We start from the raw sequence: 15,431 nt of genomic DNA, 5'->3' as shown, positions 1-15,431 counted from the left end.
TTCTTGTCCTTCAACAGTGACCTCTACTGGTTGACTATAGGGAAATATATTCAGAGACTTCAAAAGCCTAGTTATTTGGTGTTTCTTATATCCTTTCCCCCAGATAACTAAAGCTGCTGTCTATATTATGGTTTCTCAAGAGGGAATTGCTTTGGGGGCAAGTTGTTATGTCTGAGTTTCATGCACACCTTGCAGAACCTCCAAACAATATATCTAAAACACTGTTTCAGACATCAATCTTGAATCCAGTGGAAAACAGGATCAGGTCTGTAGCAGACAGGTGGAGATAGCAGAGGGAAGGGCAGGGGAGGGCAGAAAGGCACACTGCCTTGATAATGGCCAGGTACTGAGTTATTTGGATGAGTTGGCATATTTTTGTAGCATAAGAACTTAAACCATCTGGTTCTAGTGGTGACTACTTCAGTTCCCAGATGTTGTTTTCAGTGTATGTACTATAGATGAAACTGTTGAATAAGGTTGCAGTTGTGACTCCATTACTCTGGGAGTAAGCCACATTTAATGCAACAGGACTTATTTCTGCATAGGCATTGTGTAGATTGTGTTGTAAATTAGTTTACTGCTGACATTCAGTGTAATTCTGTAAGTTTATCTAAAAAGAGTTCCATTGTATAAAGTAATTCTCTGTCTGTCTCTCATATTAAGCATGCACAGGATTGCAGCCTTAAATTATAGTAGTTATGCAGACACACCCTCAAAGCATAACAAGGTTAGATACTTTCCCAAGCGTAGGGGAGGTAAGTATTGATCCTTATCCTCTAGGACTCCTAAAAGAATTTTTGTTCCCTTTTGTGAAACTATGGTATTTAGATATTATTTTGGGAATCATAAGTTAATGGCTACAATTAGGGATTAGTAATAATTTTCTTTCCCTGCCCACCACAATTTTTGTTTTTACTTAATAGGTAATAAAGCTCATATTTCCAAAAATGGACATTATAAACGCAGAGCAGTAACAGCATGAAGAATGCCTGCAATGTTTTGAACAGTATTTTTGTTTTAGTAAAAGTAATAATTTATTTAGGTAGCACTGAATGCTTGATGTAATGAAATAAGCCTTAGGTATCACTCAGAACCGGTGTAACAAAAAGCAAAATTTATGTATTTATTTTATGGCTATTAAAATTAAAAGTGGTCATACTATGTAAACATCACATTTGGTAACAGTAAAAGCATGGCATTTGAAAATAGCTTCCTTCTGCTTCTGTCTTTTGGAAGGGAAAAACCTACCATCCAACAAAAAAAATTCCACATTTGGAAAGAAAAAAATGATACTCAATGCTAAAATGTCTTTCTCTCCCCACCCCCACCCCCACCCCACTATAGGGCATTCTGGAGGGTGTGTTGTTATGCAACGACAGAAGGGACCTCTTGGTGTTTGGGAAGTGAAAAACTGTACAAGCTTCAAGGCTATGTCACTATGTAAGCAAAAAGCTAAATACCAAAGAGAAAATGACCCTAATGAAGAATCACATTTTGAGAAGACTTTTAATTCTTGCATGTTTGGATGGGAATCGGACCACAATCTGCTCAGCTGTTATAAGGTGAAAAGGGAGACAAATTTCTCACTGAAAACTCAAATGAAATGAACTTAGGAATCCATGATGGGGTAATAAATAGTATAATATATGCCAGACACAAAGTTCAAGTGGCCCTACTGGGAAAACAACATCCACACATTGTTCCTATTTTTTACTTCTGAGATGCCTTATTAAACTGCTGTAAGTTTGAATTGCTCAAGTTGCCATTCTCCAGGAACAAACTACCCCTCCAGGGCTTCAGTTGGGAAGGATGCAACTTGTCTCATGTGCATTTAAATACATGGGTATAAATGCTAAAGCACTATGCAGTGGAGAGCCTGCTGTTACACATGCTGCAGAAGCTGAGATATATATTTGAAGTTTAATTGAATATTGCCAGGCAGTTTGGGTTTTTTTAATACTGTATCTTTTACCAAAAATAACAAATAACACCTAAGCTTTTAGACAAAACTATTGCAGAGTGGGTAAATGAATACAACATGCAGCAAGCAAAGTAGACCCTTTAGCCATATATAATAGTTGGGGCAAGCTCAGGCAGTGACACTTGACAGGAGATTTTATACACACATCTCTTTTTTTTAGTTGTGGAATGTTGGAAAGCATGGAGTGATATGTTTGTAGGTAACAAAAGAAGAGAAATTTATTCTAGAACAGGCTTGTAGTTTTTTTTAGTATACATTGTATACAGTGGTACCTCGGGATGCGAACGGGGTCCGTTCCAGAGCCCCATTCGCATCCCGAACGGAACATAAGACGCGACAGCGCGCCTGCGCATGCACGGGTCGCATTTCGCCGCTTCCGCGCATGCGCGTGATGTCATTTTGACCATCTGCGCATGCGCGAGCAGTGAAACCTGGAAGTACCGCGCTCAGTTACTTCCGGGTCGCCGAAGAGCACAACCCAAAAGCGCTCAACCTGAAGCGTATTTATCCTGAGGTATCACTGTATTCTCTTCCCTCCATAGTATTTTGACAGTGTGCAAATTAAACTATTTGGGGGGTATTTGTTTTATTGCACAGGTATTTCACAATGAAAAAGTACTGATGAAAAGGGCTTGGGATGAAGCCGAAGCATTGTGTCAAGATTTTGGAGCACATCTTGCTAGTTTTACACATGCCTTTGAAGAGGATTTCTTGAGCAAACTTTTGAACACCATGTTTCATGTGTAAGTCTTCCGTTTACTATCAAAGAGACTTCTGCAGAAGAGAGGGGAAATCAGATGAGTGTTTGTTCCTTCGATTTCTTTTCATATACAGATGTTTTGAACTTGGAATTTAATCTAAGAATAGACTAGAATATTTCTGCTGTAATCATACAGTGTGTGTAAGTTGTAGAAAATAACGTTCACCCGGAAGACTTTACCTTCTTCATTTTGTGGTCTTTTGGCACACTGAGTGAGGATGACACCACATGCATCTGAGAAAATCGACTTCAGGCCACAAATAATGCCAAGAAAAGCTGATTGGGTGTAATATGTAGAGCAAAGATGGGAAAACCTTTGGCCCTCCAGATAGATGTTACTGAACTACAACTCCTATCAGCCTCTGCTAGCATGGCCTAAGGCTGATGGAAACTGTAGTCCAACAACATTTGGAGGGCCAAAATTTCCCACTCCTGATTTATAGTAAAAATATCAGGAAGCGAATGTGTTAAGCACTGCCTATCTTTACTCACAAGCTCCTCTAATAAAAATTGCAACTTCTTTTCCTTAAAACCAATTAAGGCTTCTCTATGTGCTTGTAGCATGCTGTTTGCTTCCTGTTTTCAAAAGGTCAGGAATTGGGTCACCCTTTCAGAAAACTCAGGAGTGAATCAAACAATTCAGTCAATTTTCCTCAGCTCCATGCACACATCCTATTCTGATGTGTGCAAAGGTACAATAGTGGCTAACAGTGTTCATCTGTCTTCTGGGGTTTGTTTGTTTTTTAATCATAGTGATGAAGAAAGACAGTTCTGGATTGGACTCAACAAAAGGAACCCATTAGCTGGAGGATCCTGGGAGTGGTCTGATGGAACGCCTGTAAATATTTTTTCCCTTCATTACATTGAAATGGGCTCTAAATAGTAGAAAACAAATTAGATTGTTTCCAGTGGTGGCTTTGCTGTATGAAAAAGCATTCCTGCTCATGCAAGGCAGGGAAACCAATTTTCATTAACCCATCCTACCAATTCAACCTCTAAAAAACCCTGTTCTAAAGGTTCTAGTATCCAATGGAACAGAATCGGAGAAAAGCTATAGAAGGTAGGTGGGATCAGTGAAAAGTGGATGGCCTGAGTTGCATGAGAGGAAAAGTTTTCCACTAAGTCAAAATTACCATTAGATACAACTTGTTTTTCCTGCACACCTGCCTGCTTCACCAATTGATAAACTTCCTGACCATTCAAAACAAGATTCAGTCTGTGGTTTGGATCACACATCACAGTAAGTCAAGCCACAGTTTATATGGTCCATGCAAATTTGCTGATTCCCAGAGAGGAGCTCACACTCACTTTGCCCCTCCCTGGTCCTTTTAGCTCAGAATGGCAGCTAAGCCAAGGTTTAGCTTACTGTGTCATCCAAACATGAGGTTGTGGTTAAGCTGCCTCCTCACCACAAACTGTAACGGTAGGGCAAACCTTGGCTAACTGCCATGGCCTGCTGAGCTTAAAGGATTGGCAGAAAGCAAAGCAACTGTTCTCTTCCAGGGGAGCCAGCATGTTCATGCATATGAACTTAGTGTTGCACGCAAATGCAGCCTATATCTTTTAGTACACTTTAAACATTGACAAGCCCTTGCCTTGATACATCATATCTTAAGGAAAGAAATTTTAAATAATGTAATCAAAGGGATATTAAAACGGCAGAGTCAGAATGAAAGTGATAGCGGGAAACTGTCGTAGGGCCACTAAGATGACTGGACTACTATAAAATAATAAACATAAGGGTCATGGTGTATCATTGGGGACATAAATGCTTCAGCATCTTGGGTACATACCTGCCCCTCTGGTTTGTTTGGTTGTTTTTTTTTAAAAAAGAGAGATTTTTGGTATTTGGTTGAGATGGCTGCCTTTTGATGGGGTTTGTGTTTTGTTTGGGGAATGGGGATGTTTTTTCCTGTTTTGGGGGTTGTTTCTGAGCATCTTCAGTACCCCCTCCCAATTTTTCTTCTTTTAAAGGGATATTTTGTTATACCACAACCGTTTCCCACTTGTCCAAATGTTTCCCTGGGCCCAAAAAAGTTGTGGACCCCTTGCTCTATATGCCAACGATGAATTACAAGCCACCCAGCTTTTGTTGCTGTTCATATTTAGGGATCACACAGGCGGGAAACGCATCTCTACCTGCTTGCTGCTTCCATGTAGTTTAAAGATAGTGTTGTTATACACACATGCTCATCTTATCTGACACAATCCATGTGTCTGTGGCCAAGTGTACAGTGCACTTTGAGAAGTGTCCTTTAGGGTGACCATAAACAAATACGGTCCATACATAAAAAATAGAAGGAGCATAACCTGTCAAAAAGTCTTTTCCTTACTAATTGTATTCATCTTTGTCTGTGTATCATAACTCAGTTTAATGCACTGTTCTGTGGCAGGTTGCATCTGCTTTTTTAGAAAACAATTACATTGAAGATAATGTGAGGAGCTGTGCTGCGTATACAGTTAATGGAACAGTCTTGCCGCTACACTGCAATTCTGAGCGTGAATGGATATGCAAAATACCGAAAGGTAAAAAAACCTAGCTTAATAATTATATTTCACTATATGTGGCTATGACTATTTTATAAAGAAGAGGGGTGATGGCTCAGTATAGAGCGCATACCTTGCATGCAGAATACATTTGAGCTGCTCCCCTGGCTTCCCAGTGTCATGCACTATAGGCGGCAAGTCAGTGGGGATCCAATCCAGAGTGTGACACCAGGAATGCAGGTGAACAGACCTGCCTCACCAGTTCCTACCGGCAGAAGGACCTGGGTTCAGTCCCCAGAATCTCTAGATAGAAAAGGGTGAGGTAGCAAGGTATAAGAAAAGACATGCCTGCGATCCTGGAAAGACACTGCTTGTCAGAGTAGAGAATACTGGGTTAGATGAGCTAAGGGATGCGGGTGGCGCTGAGCCTCTTGGGCCTGACAATCAGAAGGTCAGCAGTTCGAATCCGCGTGACGGGGTGAGCTCCCATTGCTGTGTCCCAGCTTCTGCCAACCTAGCAGTTTGAAAGCATACCAGTGTGATTAGATAAATACCGTATTTTTCGCACCATAGGACGCACTTTTTTCCCTCCAAAAATGAAGGGGAAATGTGTGTGCGTCCTATGGTGCGAATGCAGGCTTTCGCTGAAGCTGGCTTCAGGAGAGCCCCACCGCCAGCCCCACAAGCTCGGGGGACAGCGGGGAGGCGGAACGCCGCCATCCCGCTGTCCCCCGACTTGGTTAGAAGGCTGGCGGGGGGAGAAGCCTGCTCCTCCCCGTCGCCAGCCCCGCAAACTCGGGAGACAGCGGGAGAGGCGTAGCGCGCCCTTCCCGCTGTCTCCCGACTTGGCTAGAAGGCTGGCGGGGGGGAGAAGCCTGCTCCTCCCCATCACCAGCCCCGCAAACTCGGGAGACAGCGGGAGAGGCGTAGCGCGCCCTTCCCGCTGTCCCCCGACTTGGCTAGAAGGCTGGCGGGGGGGAGAAGCCTGCTTCTCCCCGTCGCCAGCCCTGCAAACCCGGGAGACAGCGGGAGAGGCGCAGCGCGCCCTCCCGCTGTCTCCCGACATGGTTTGGAAGCTGGCGGAGGGCTTCCTCCGCCCCCAGCCCCGCAAGCTCCCAGAGCGATGCCAAAGCTGCGCGCAGCTTCGGCATGGCTCTGGGTCCCGTTCTGGGGGAGGGGGAAGCTCGGGCTTCCCCCGCCCCAGCCCCGCGTCTCCAGCCGGGAGAGGGTGCGGGGGGCTGCTTTAGCCCCGCGCGCGCTCTCCCGGCTGGAGAGGTGACGCTCGGCTATGGAGGCTTCTGCCATATACGTGCGTCACCTCTCCAGCCGGGAGAGCACGCGCGGGGCTAAAGCAGCCCCCCGCGACCCTCTCCCGGCTGGAGAGGTGACGTGCGCATATGGCAGGAGCATCCATAGGCGCGCATCACCTCTCCAGCCGGGAGAGCACGCACGGGGCTATAGCAGCCCCCCCGCGACCCTCTCCCGGCTGGAGAGGTGTTGCGCGCCTATGGCCGCTGCTCCCTGACCTGCTCTTTGGGGCTGGTGGTGGGCTTCCCCCGCCAGCCCCAAAGAGCAGGTCGAAAGGAACCTGAAGCCTGGAGAGCGAGAGGGGTCGGTGCGCACCGACCCCTCTCGCTCTCCAGGCTTCCAAGGTAGCCGCCTGAACGCACCTTAAACGGCACCTTGTTTTAGAGCGGGAAAACAAAAGGGGGAAAATTCTCCCACTCTCTGCGCAGCGCTTCCTGCCGCTTCGCTGAAGGGGCGCTGGGCAGAGAGCAGAAGAATTTTTTCCCCTTGTTCTCCCCCCTCTAAAACAAGGTGCGTCCTATTGTCCGGTGCATCCTATGGTGCGAAAAATACGGTAGTTGCCACTGCAGTGGGAAAGTAAACAGCGTTTCTGTGCACTCTGGCTCACGGTGTTCCGTTGTGCCAGCAGCAGTTTAGTCCTGCTGGCGACATGACCCAGAAAGCTGTCTGTGGACAAACGCAGGCTCCCTCGGCCTGAAAAGCGAGATGAGCGCCGCAATCCCATAACCATCTTCGACTGGACTTAACCATCCAGGGGTCCTTTACCTTTTCCCCTTTACCTTAATCTTGTCCTCAGGCAGGATACATACTCACTCATAGCACCAGCAGAACATAAGCACAGTTACCAGGATTTGAAGATTACAAGGCAGTATATTTAGGTCGATTGTATTGTTCATTAGTTTGGAAGTTTTCTTTGTTGATGATACTTTGGTAATGAAATCCTAGCAAAAGATACTTAAGAAAGGGAGGGTTATAGTTAAATCATTTATGCGAAAGCCCATTGCATGAGTGGCACAAATTGTTCATTGTTTCTGTTACAGGTGTGAAACCAAGGATTCCGCAGTGGTATATACATGGTATGAGGTGGGGAGGGGAGGGTTTGTTTGTTTGTTTTATTTCACACATGCTGCAACAGTATCATTTTATGAAATACTGTATACATATTAATGAACATAATTTTTAAAAGGTTTCTGAATGACATGAATAAAATCAGTCAGTTGTATTAACTTAAATTTTCCTTGGATTACCAAAATGTCTTCAAAAAACAAAACAAAAACAAGTCTTGTATGTAATCTGAAAATGTACTTGCAGCAGCATCTCCCAAATTAAACAGTTTTAGCAACATCTTACCACTAGGGGTGCATCTTTATCCAAACATGCTGCAAGTTCTGATCTAGAAGGATTTTGCTCCTTTTGTGGAACATCAGCTCCACGGCAATAAAACTGAATTAACTATAAAATATGTACCTCACGTACATATTCAAATAGATAATATTTAACTTGATTTTTTAGAGCCATCGTGGTTTTATTATCAAGGAGCAGAGTACCTTTTTTATGACAGCGCCTCAGACTGGTCCACTTTTCAGTTTGTTTGTGGCTGGCTCCGTGGTAATATAGCAACAATACATTCTTCCAACGAACAGGAATTTATCCACAGCAGAATAAAAAAGGTAACATAACCAGTTATTTTTCTACATTTTCAGGGAACAGCATTTATCCCTGCCTCCTCCGTCTTACCCAAAAAACCAACCTGGGGATTAGACACTTTAAAATATTTGAAAGACATTTATAGTTCAACTCTTATAGTAGCCATCTCTACATAATAGTGACAAATGTAAATATATAGTAACTCCAAACTAGTGAAATGCAGTTTCTTTTCTCTTCAGAGACTGAGGCAAGTTAATGGTGTAGGTGCTCTCTGAAAAAGACAGCTGTAATGCTGTTGTTGTGTATCTTCTCTTGACAAATGGCTAGGTAGGTGGTGTGGCTGGGCTGCATCAAATGGGAAGACTGACAAGCCTAACTTGGCCCACAGGCCAAAGGTTCTTACTACCGCTATGTAAAGGTAAAAGGTAAAGGGTCCCTGGACGGTTAAGTCAAGCCAGAGGTGACTGTGAGGTGGTGCAGTTGTTGTTGTTTAGTCGTTTAGTCGTGTCCGACTCTTCATGACCCCATGGACCAGAGCACACCAGGCACTCCTGTCTTCCACTGCCTCCCGCAGCTTGGTCAAACTCATGTTCGTAGCTTCAAGAACACTATCCAACCATCTCGTCCTCTGTCGTCCCCTTCTCCTTGTGCCCTCCATCTTTCCCAACATCAGGGTCTTTTCCAAGGGGTCTTCTCTTCTCATGAGGTGGCCAAAGTATTGGAGCCTCAACTTCGGGATCTGTCCTTCCAGTGAGCACTCAGGGCTGATTTCCTTAAGAATGGATAGGTTTGATCTTCTTGCAGTCCATGGGACTCTCAAGAGTCTCCTCCAGCACCATAATTCAAAAGCATCAATTCTTCAGCAATCAGCCTTCTTTATGGTCCAGCTCTCATTTCCATACATCACTACTGGGAAAACCATAGCTTTAACTATACAGACCTTTGTCGGCAAGGTGATGTCTCTGCTTTTTAAGATGCTGTCTAGGTTTGTCATTGCTTTTCTCCCAAGAAGCAGGCATCTTTTAATTTTGTGACTGCTGTCACCATCTGCAGTGATCATGGAGCCCAAGATTCTTTAATTCCTCCTCACTTTCTGCCATCAAGGTTGTGTCATCTGCATATCTGAGGTTGTTGATATTTCTTCCGGCAATCTTAATTCCAGTTTGGGATTCATCCAGCCCAGCCTTTCACATGATGAATTCTGCATATAAGTTAAATAAACAGGGAGACAATATATAGCCATGTTGTACTCCTTTCCCAATTTTGAACCAATCAGTTGTTCCATATCCAGTTCTAACTGTAGCTTCTTGTCCCACATAGAGATTTCTCAGGAGACAGATGAGGTGATCAGGCACTCCCATTTCTTTAAGAATTTGCCATAGTTTGCTGTGGTCGACACAGTCAAAGGCTTTTGCATAGTCAATGAAGCAGAAGTAGATGTTTTTCTGGAACTCTCTAGCTTGCTCCATAATCCAGCGCATGTTTGCAGTTTGGTCTCTGGTTCCTCTGCCCCGTCGAAATCCAGCTTGTACTTCTGGGAGTTCTCGTTCCACATACTGCTTAAGCCTGCCTTGTAGAATTTTAAACATAACCTTGCTAGTGTGTGAAATGAGTGCAACTGTGCGGTAGTTGGAGCTGATACATGATTTCTGCCGTTCATTTTAATGTTTCCCATATTTTCATTTTAATGGACTGGTATAACATAAATAACGTAAGACGGAGTTGGATAAATCTGTATACCAGCAAGCAAGAAATTCATCTAAAATTTGTTTTTGTTTTTTAATTGTTTAAAAAAATTACAGGTATCAAAAATGAATAATGATTGGTGGATTGCATTACATTCAGAAATAGCTACTGGAGGATTTCGGTAAGACTGAATTATTATGTCCAATTTTACAAAATACGCTTAGATTTGACACCAAGGGAGAGAGATCTGGACTTCAAGACATTTCCCTTACAATAATATCTTCTGGATTATAAATATAAGTGTAATGCGGTTTTTTCGTATGACTTCTTGAGGGAGATGGGAAGGAAACCCACCCCCCGCAAAAAAGCCTAAACAAATTATTTCTGTCTTCTTATAGTTGCCTTCTGGTGAAAGGATTCTTTTTCTGTCATCTTTTCTATTTTGAATTTACAGAACTCCTGTTTTAGATAGATCTTTGTTACAGATTCGGGGGAGGGGGGATATTTGTACTGTAGAATATGCTGGTAATCTATTATCTTCAAGTGCTGCAGCTTCTTTGACTGTTACAGAGTTGGATTCCTCTGGTCCTGTCCCTCATTTTTACACTTGTATTGAATAATCATTCAGTCATGGATTTTTATTATTTTTTAAAAATGATATATTTAATTACATCTTAATCCACTAATTGATAAGCAAATCAATGAATTCAAAGTCATTGTTCTAGAAAATGCATTATATTTTCCAGTCATTTCTCCCCTTTCTTCGGTGGAATTCCAGGGTGGTTTCCCATCCAGTACTGCCAAGATGCAGATATGCTTAGCTTCTCAAGATTGATTCAACTTGCCTTCAGACTGCCTATGCCCTAGATTTAGAATAAAGGGTTTTTTGACAGTCATTTGCAGTGAAAGAACTAAATACTTAAAATGTCTACACAGATGGGCAGACGGCTCACCATTATTATACGAAAACTGGGGAGGAGGTGAAGAAAGACCTGTGAATGCGGAAGGAGAGAAATGTGGTTTTATTTCTTCCCAAACAGGTACAATATATATATATATATATAGTGGCTCACTGCTATAAAATTCTGGCTCCGCCTACATTTCATGTCCAATCTGTCTTCTTTAACTTTCCTCATGCTGGCAGAATCCCACCACTCCAAATGGCTAGCTTGCATTTAGAGCAAAATCAGAACGTGTGGCCTATCACTTGAGTCGCTGCTTATGCTCCCACAGTTGGAAGCACTCCAGACAATCAAGTGCAGAATCCTAGAGATTGAATTCCAAACCCTTTGCAGTGCAGCCAACAAAATCTGTTCCCCATTGAGGTTGGGAATTCCACCCTCATTTGGCCAGGACACTCTATATTTATACCAGCTTTACAATTCCCAACTATGCAGAGCTCTTTCCCTCGCAAGTTTTAACGTCTTACCATCTGCAGTTTTGCAAGGTAGATTCTCGAAAATCCCATACTCTGAAAGATACTGCCTTTGTGGCACAAAACAGCTTGAATCCATCACACACATTTTATTTTATTGCCTATTTTATACAAAAATATATGATAAGTATTTGACCTCCTTATTGAAGGAGGCGATTTATCACACAGACTCTCCCAGGGTGCCTTATCTTCAATTGTAGTAATGACATTGTGGAGAATGTGGCAAGATTTTCAAGTGACGCTATGAAATTACATCACCATAGGTCCTAAGAGCCATTTTCATACATCACAATGTCTGGACAGTTTTATCCTAAAGTATCTCCTACTATGTTTCGTTAACTGTGTTGTGTTCTGATCCATGTATACGATGCACTTTATCCTATGTCAATAAAGGAGATGGATTAATTGTATTTCATGTATTTCTAATATTTAATGAAACTTTTATTTGAAGTAGCTTTCATTCTGTTCCAAAATATCTGTTCCTGTTAAAGCTGGTGATAATTATAATTTTATAATTTATAATTTATAGTTTTATAATTTGAACAACGTATTGCTGTTTCCCATGTCCCAGGGTTTGTATGCCCCATGCTTGGCCTTTAAATGTTGACAGCCTGTCTTAAGTTTTGGGCTTCTAGTCATCAGTGAGTCATTGAAATGAGATTGCACTGAAGGAGATTTGCTCATGGAAGCAGGCTTCTGTATGCATATCAACTGTTTGTTCAATAATGCATAAATTAGGTGCATATGCAAATTCTGATGTTGTGTATTACTTTATACTAGGTGTGAATTCTCATCTACGTTTTAGTGCAACCAGTCATATGCAACTGCACATGACTTAAGCTGGGTTGGGAGTTCAAGGCTAAGCTACTGAATAACATACAAAACCAAACTGAGTCATATGTGGTTAGAGAAAAAAGAACTCTTTTATACAACACACATTTCAAAGTAACTTGCAAAGAAAAATGGGGTGTGTATTATCTTTTGATCACTGGTATCCCAAAACAAATCCTAAAACACATCATTTTGAAGCAAGTCTCGTTGAAAACACTAGGACTTGCCTCCTGTTTCCTGCAAATGAAATATTTAGGAAGCTATTTCTGTTACATAATTTATTGTAGGGGAATAGGAATGCAGTCTAATTTAGGTTGGATCCAGCCCAATATATTCTCAGATAACACAGTAGATATTTATATAATTTCTGCCAGGTTTTTCCTCCATGATAAATTATGCATATGCATTTCATAACAAAAAATATATAAAAATCTGTTTTTCTGGCCAGAGCTGTGTTGAGGATGTGTTTCTGGCCACAGGTGCTGTGTTTGTTATCCAGACTGCAAATCCTCGAGAAGCCATATGCTTTTGTTTTGTTTCTCCCTTTTCTCTTTGTATACCTGTTCTTTTAATCTTTTCCTGTATGGAATCAGTTGCTCTGCAGCCCAATTTAAGTGAGCAAGCAAGCAAAACATTGGCATTTTACTAACAGATGAAACACCCTATTAGCAAAAGTTACTTAGCATGGCACTTATGTGAATGATAGTAAGTGCTGCCACAGTGGCTCTTTCTGTGCTCAATAGGACTTATCCACACTTGCTCTTGTATCACTTCGTTTCCCTGGTGGAAGCTGCTCTTTACTGCTCAGTCAGAACAAACAGCAATTTGGGTTTTACCTGGATTGCCCTTTGTTCCTATCTATTTGTTCCTTTCCCTTGGAAAGGAGTGGGGCAAGGAGAAAACCACTCGGACCCATGCTGTCTAGGCGCAGTACAAGCAGAAGTGTGGATGAGCCCTAAGGCTCAAGAAAATGCGCATAGTTTCTTACACTGAGTTTTCAACAAAAACAGAAGTACATAAATACTATTCATGTGTTTTTAGTGTTGCATCAGCAGCTGTTTATGGCAATATAGTTTGATTAAATAAGTTGGGATTAAATAAGTGTTCTTCTGGAAGGGACATAAGTCTCAATAACCATTGCCCATAAATCATAACGTATAAAACAAATTTATAGCCAGTGTTTTTATATCTGTATTTACATAGTAAGTTTAGTATTAATAAGTATTCTGATTTTTATTATTATTATTTTAGGGTTGTGGGGATTTGCAAGCTGTACCAATTCTCTACCTTGTATCTGCAAACGTAAAAAGATATGGACTATTGAGAGAGAAATACAAAAAGAGCAGCCTAATCAAGGAGTCTGCCCCGAAGGATGGCTTTATTTTGCATTCAAGGTACTTTCTTGCTTTGTTTGAATCAACAAAAACCAGAGCATATTAACATAAACTTTTAAAAATAAATGCGCATTTGGATGCTGCTAGTGTTTAAGAGGAAAGTTTTTCATATATAATTTGTTCCCATTGATTTATAGCAAAGTTCACCAACTTGTCAGCCTCAGAAGCATACGTGCTTTGCCTGATACTCACTGGTTCTCCCTCCCCTTCCCCACTGAAATTAGGCTTGAAATAAGCATTCTTTTGCAGCCAATAGAAGTACAGTTTCTACAGTTTGTCCCTAAAGATTGATGACTACTAATTTATTGGAAAATCTGACCATTTCGTCAGAAGGAAGACAAATGTTGAGAGCAGATGAAACAACTGGGAGGCCTTGATATCATACATTACAGCTTTAGCTAATAATGGACACCTTCCTGAAGGTGGCAAGCACCCCTGTCAACATAGTACAGTGTTACCTCGGGTTAAGTACTTAAATCGTTCTGGAGGTTCGTACTTAACCTGAAACTGTTCTTAACCTGAAGCACCACTTTAGCTAATGGGGCCTCCCGCTGCCACCACGCTGCCGGAGCACAATTTCTGTTCTCATCCTGAAGCAAAGTTCTTAACCTGAAGCACTATTTCTGGGTTAGCGGAGTCTGTAACCTGAAGCGTATGTAACCTGAAGCATATGTAACCTGAGATACCACTGTAGTGCGAAACTAACTAGTTAATTCAGCAGAACCTGGAAATTGGATTTACACTGTGCCTGTGAATCTGGACAGCCTCCATAGCAAAAAGACATGCATTTCCAAAATGGAAGGATACTGTAAACCCAGCTATAGAATCACTGTTAAACTCAGATTCTGCTTATGGGCTTCCCATAGAACATCTGACTGGCCATTGTGAGAACAGAATGCTAGACTAGATTGGCCTTTGGCCTGATCCAGAAAGGCTGTTCTTATGTGCCCTTGGTGAGTTACCTCAGGCAGAACCATGGAAAATCAGCAGCTCATACCTGGAGCAACCATTCAGGCTGCAACTATGCACTTGGCTGAGTTTTTTTGGCTGAGATTTCTCCTGCCTCTAACACTTCCTCCCAGCACCCAAAAGTAATAGTGGGAATTTCCACACAGACACACACTTTAATTCTCCTTTGTCTTGACCTAATCTTCACACAGTCACCGTCAGCAGTTCCCCTTGGCAAGCTGCCTCGCTAGCCAATGTTGCTCATCACTTCACTTTTTTTCCCTGTCAGATTTCACTCCCTTGTGGCTTTCTGTTTCCAAGTACACTTAATTCTTCCTTATTCATCTATTTTCCTAATCTGGGGTTTCTTTTGTATTTCCTCCCCCACCTTAATACGCTCAAGAGTATGTACTTGTTTTCAGAAGTGGCCAGCATTGTGGGGCTCCTGCCAGTGTGCCTGCTTAGCCCTAAATCTTGCCCCATCCTGGTAAGTGGAACAGCACAACATTTGGAAGGGTGGTCTCTGCGCGCGCGCACACACACACACACACACACACACACATACATCAGCCACTCCTGTTCATTTTCCTTTCTTCAACTTACTTCTTCATTCTTTCCAAACTTCCTCTTGTCTAGGCCATGCAAGTCAAATCCTATATGGGTTAGTCAGGGCCAAAACACATGTGATCTGTCTTTGTCTTTAATGGTGCAAGTTTACTTTTGGGGGTGGGGGTTAATGGACAGTTTATTAGGGTTCCCCCACTTTTCCCATAGCATAGTTTGGTCTTTCCCTCCCCACCCTCCATTTGACTCCTTAATCTCTTCAATCATGTCGTGGTTAAATGTGTTCTGGGCAGTGAATTAAATAAAGATCAAAATCAATACGCAACAACCTTTTGTTGCGTTATCAGTGAAGCAGATGGCAGATTGGTAAGGCTGCTGTTTCTATGCTAA

The 15,431-nt window shown here is 42.3% G+C and overlaps 1 protein-coding gene across 1 annotated transcript in view; it reads left to right on the top strand.

Moving 5' to 3' along the window:
* PLA2R1 (phospholipase A2 receptor 1) overlaps positions 1–15,431 on the top strand; it is a 65,553-nt gene that overhangs the window by 28,506 nt on the left and 21,616 nt on the right. Inside the window, exons 12-20 of the mRNA XM_079983773.1 lie at positions 1,345–1,562; positions 2,579–2,724; positions 3,495–3,579; positions 5,135–5,267; positions 7,577–7,612; positions 8,049–8,206; positions 9,986–10,050; positions 10,806–10,909; positions 13,387–13,529. Coding sequence (XP_079839899.1) covers positions 1,345–1,562; positions 2,579–2,724; positions 3,495–3,579; positions 5,135–5,267; positions 7,577–7,612; positions 8,049–8,206; positions 9,986–10,050; positions 10,806–10,909; positions 13,387–13,529 — 1,088 coding nt within the window. The remainder of the gene's footprint in view (positions 1–1,344; positions 1,563–2,578; positions 2,725–3,494; positions 3,580–5,134; positions 5,268–7,576; positions 7,613–8,048; positions 8,207–9,985; positions 10,051–10,805; positions 10,910–13,386; positions 13,530–15,431) is intronic.

Source organism: Podarcis cretensis (assembly GCF_951804945.1).
Source record: "Podarcis cretensis genome assembly, chromosome: 1".
NCBI lineage: Eukaryota > Metazoa > Chordata > Lepidosauria > Squamata > Lacertidae > Podarcis > Podarcis cretensis.
Note: the sequence above shows the minus strand (reverse complement) of the source record. Positions and strands in the feature narration are given on the sequence as shown.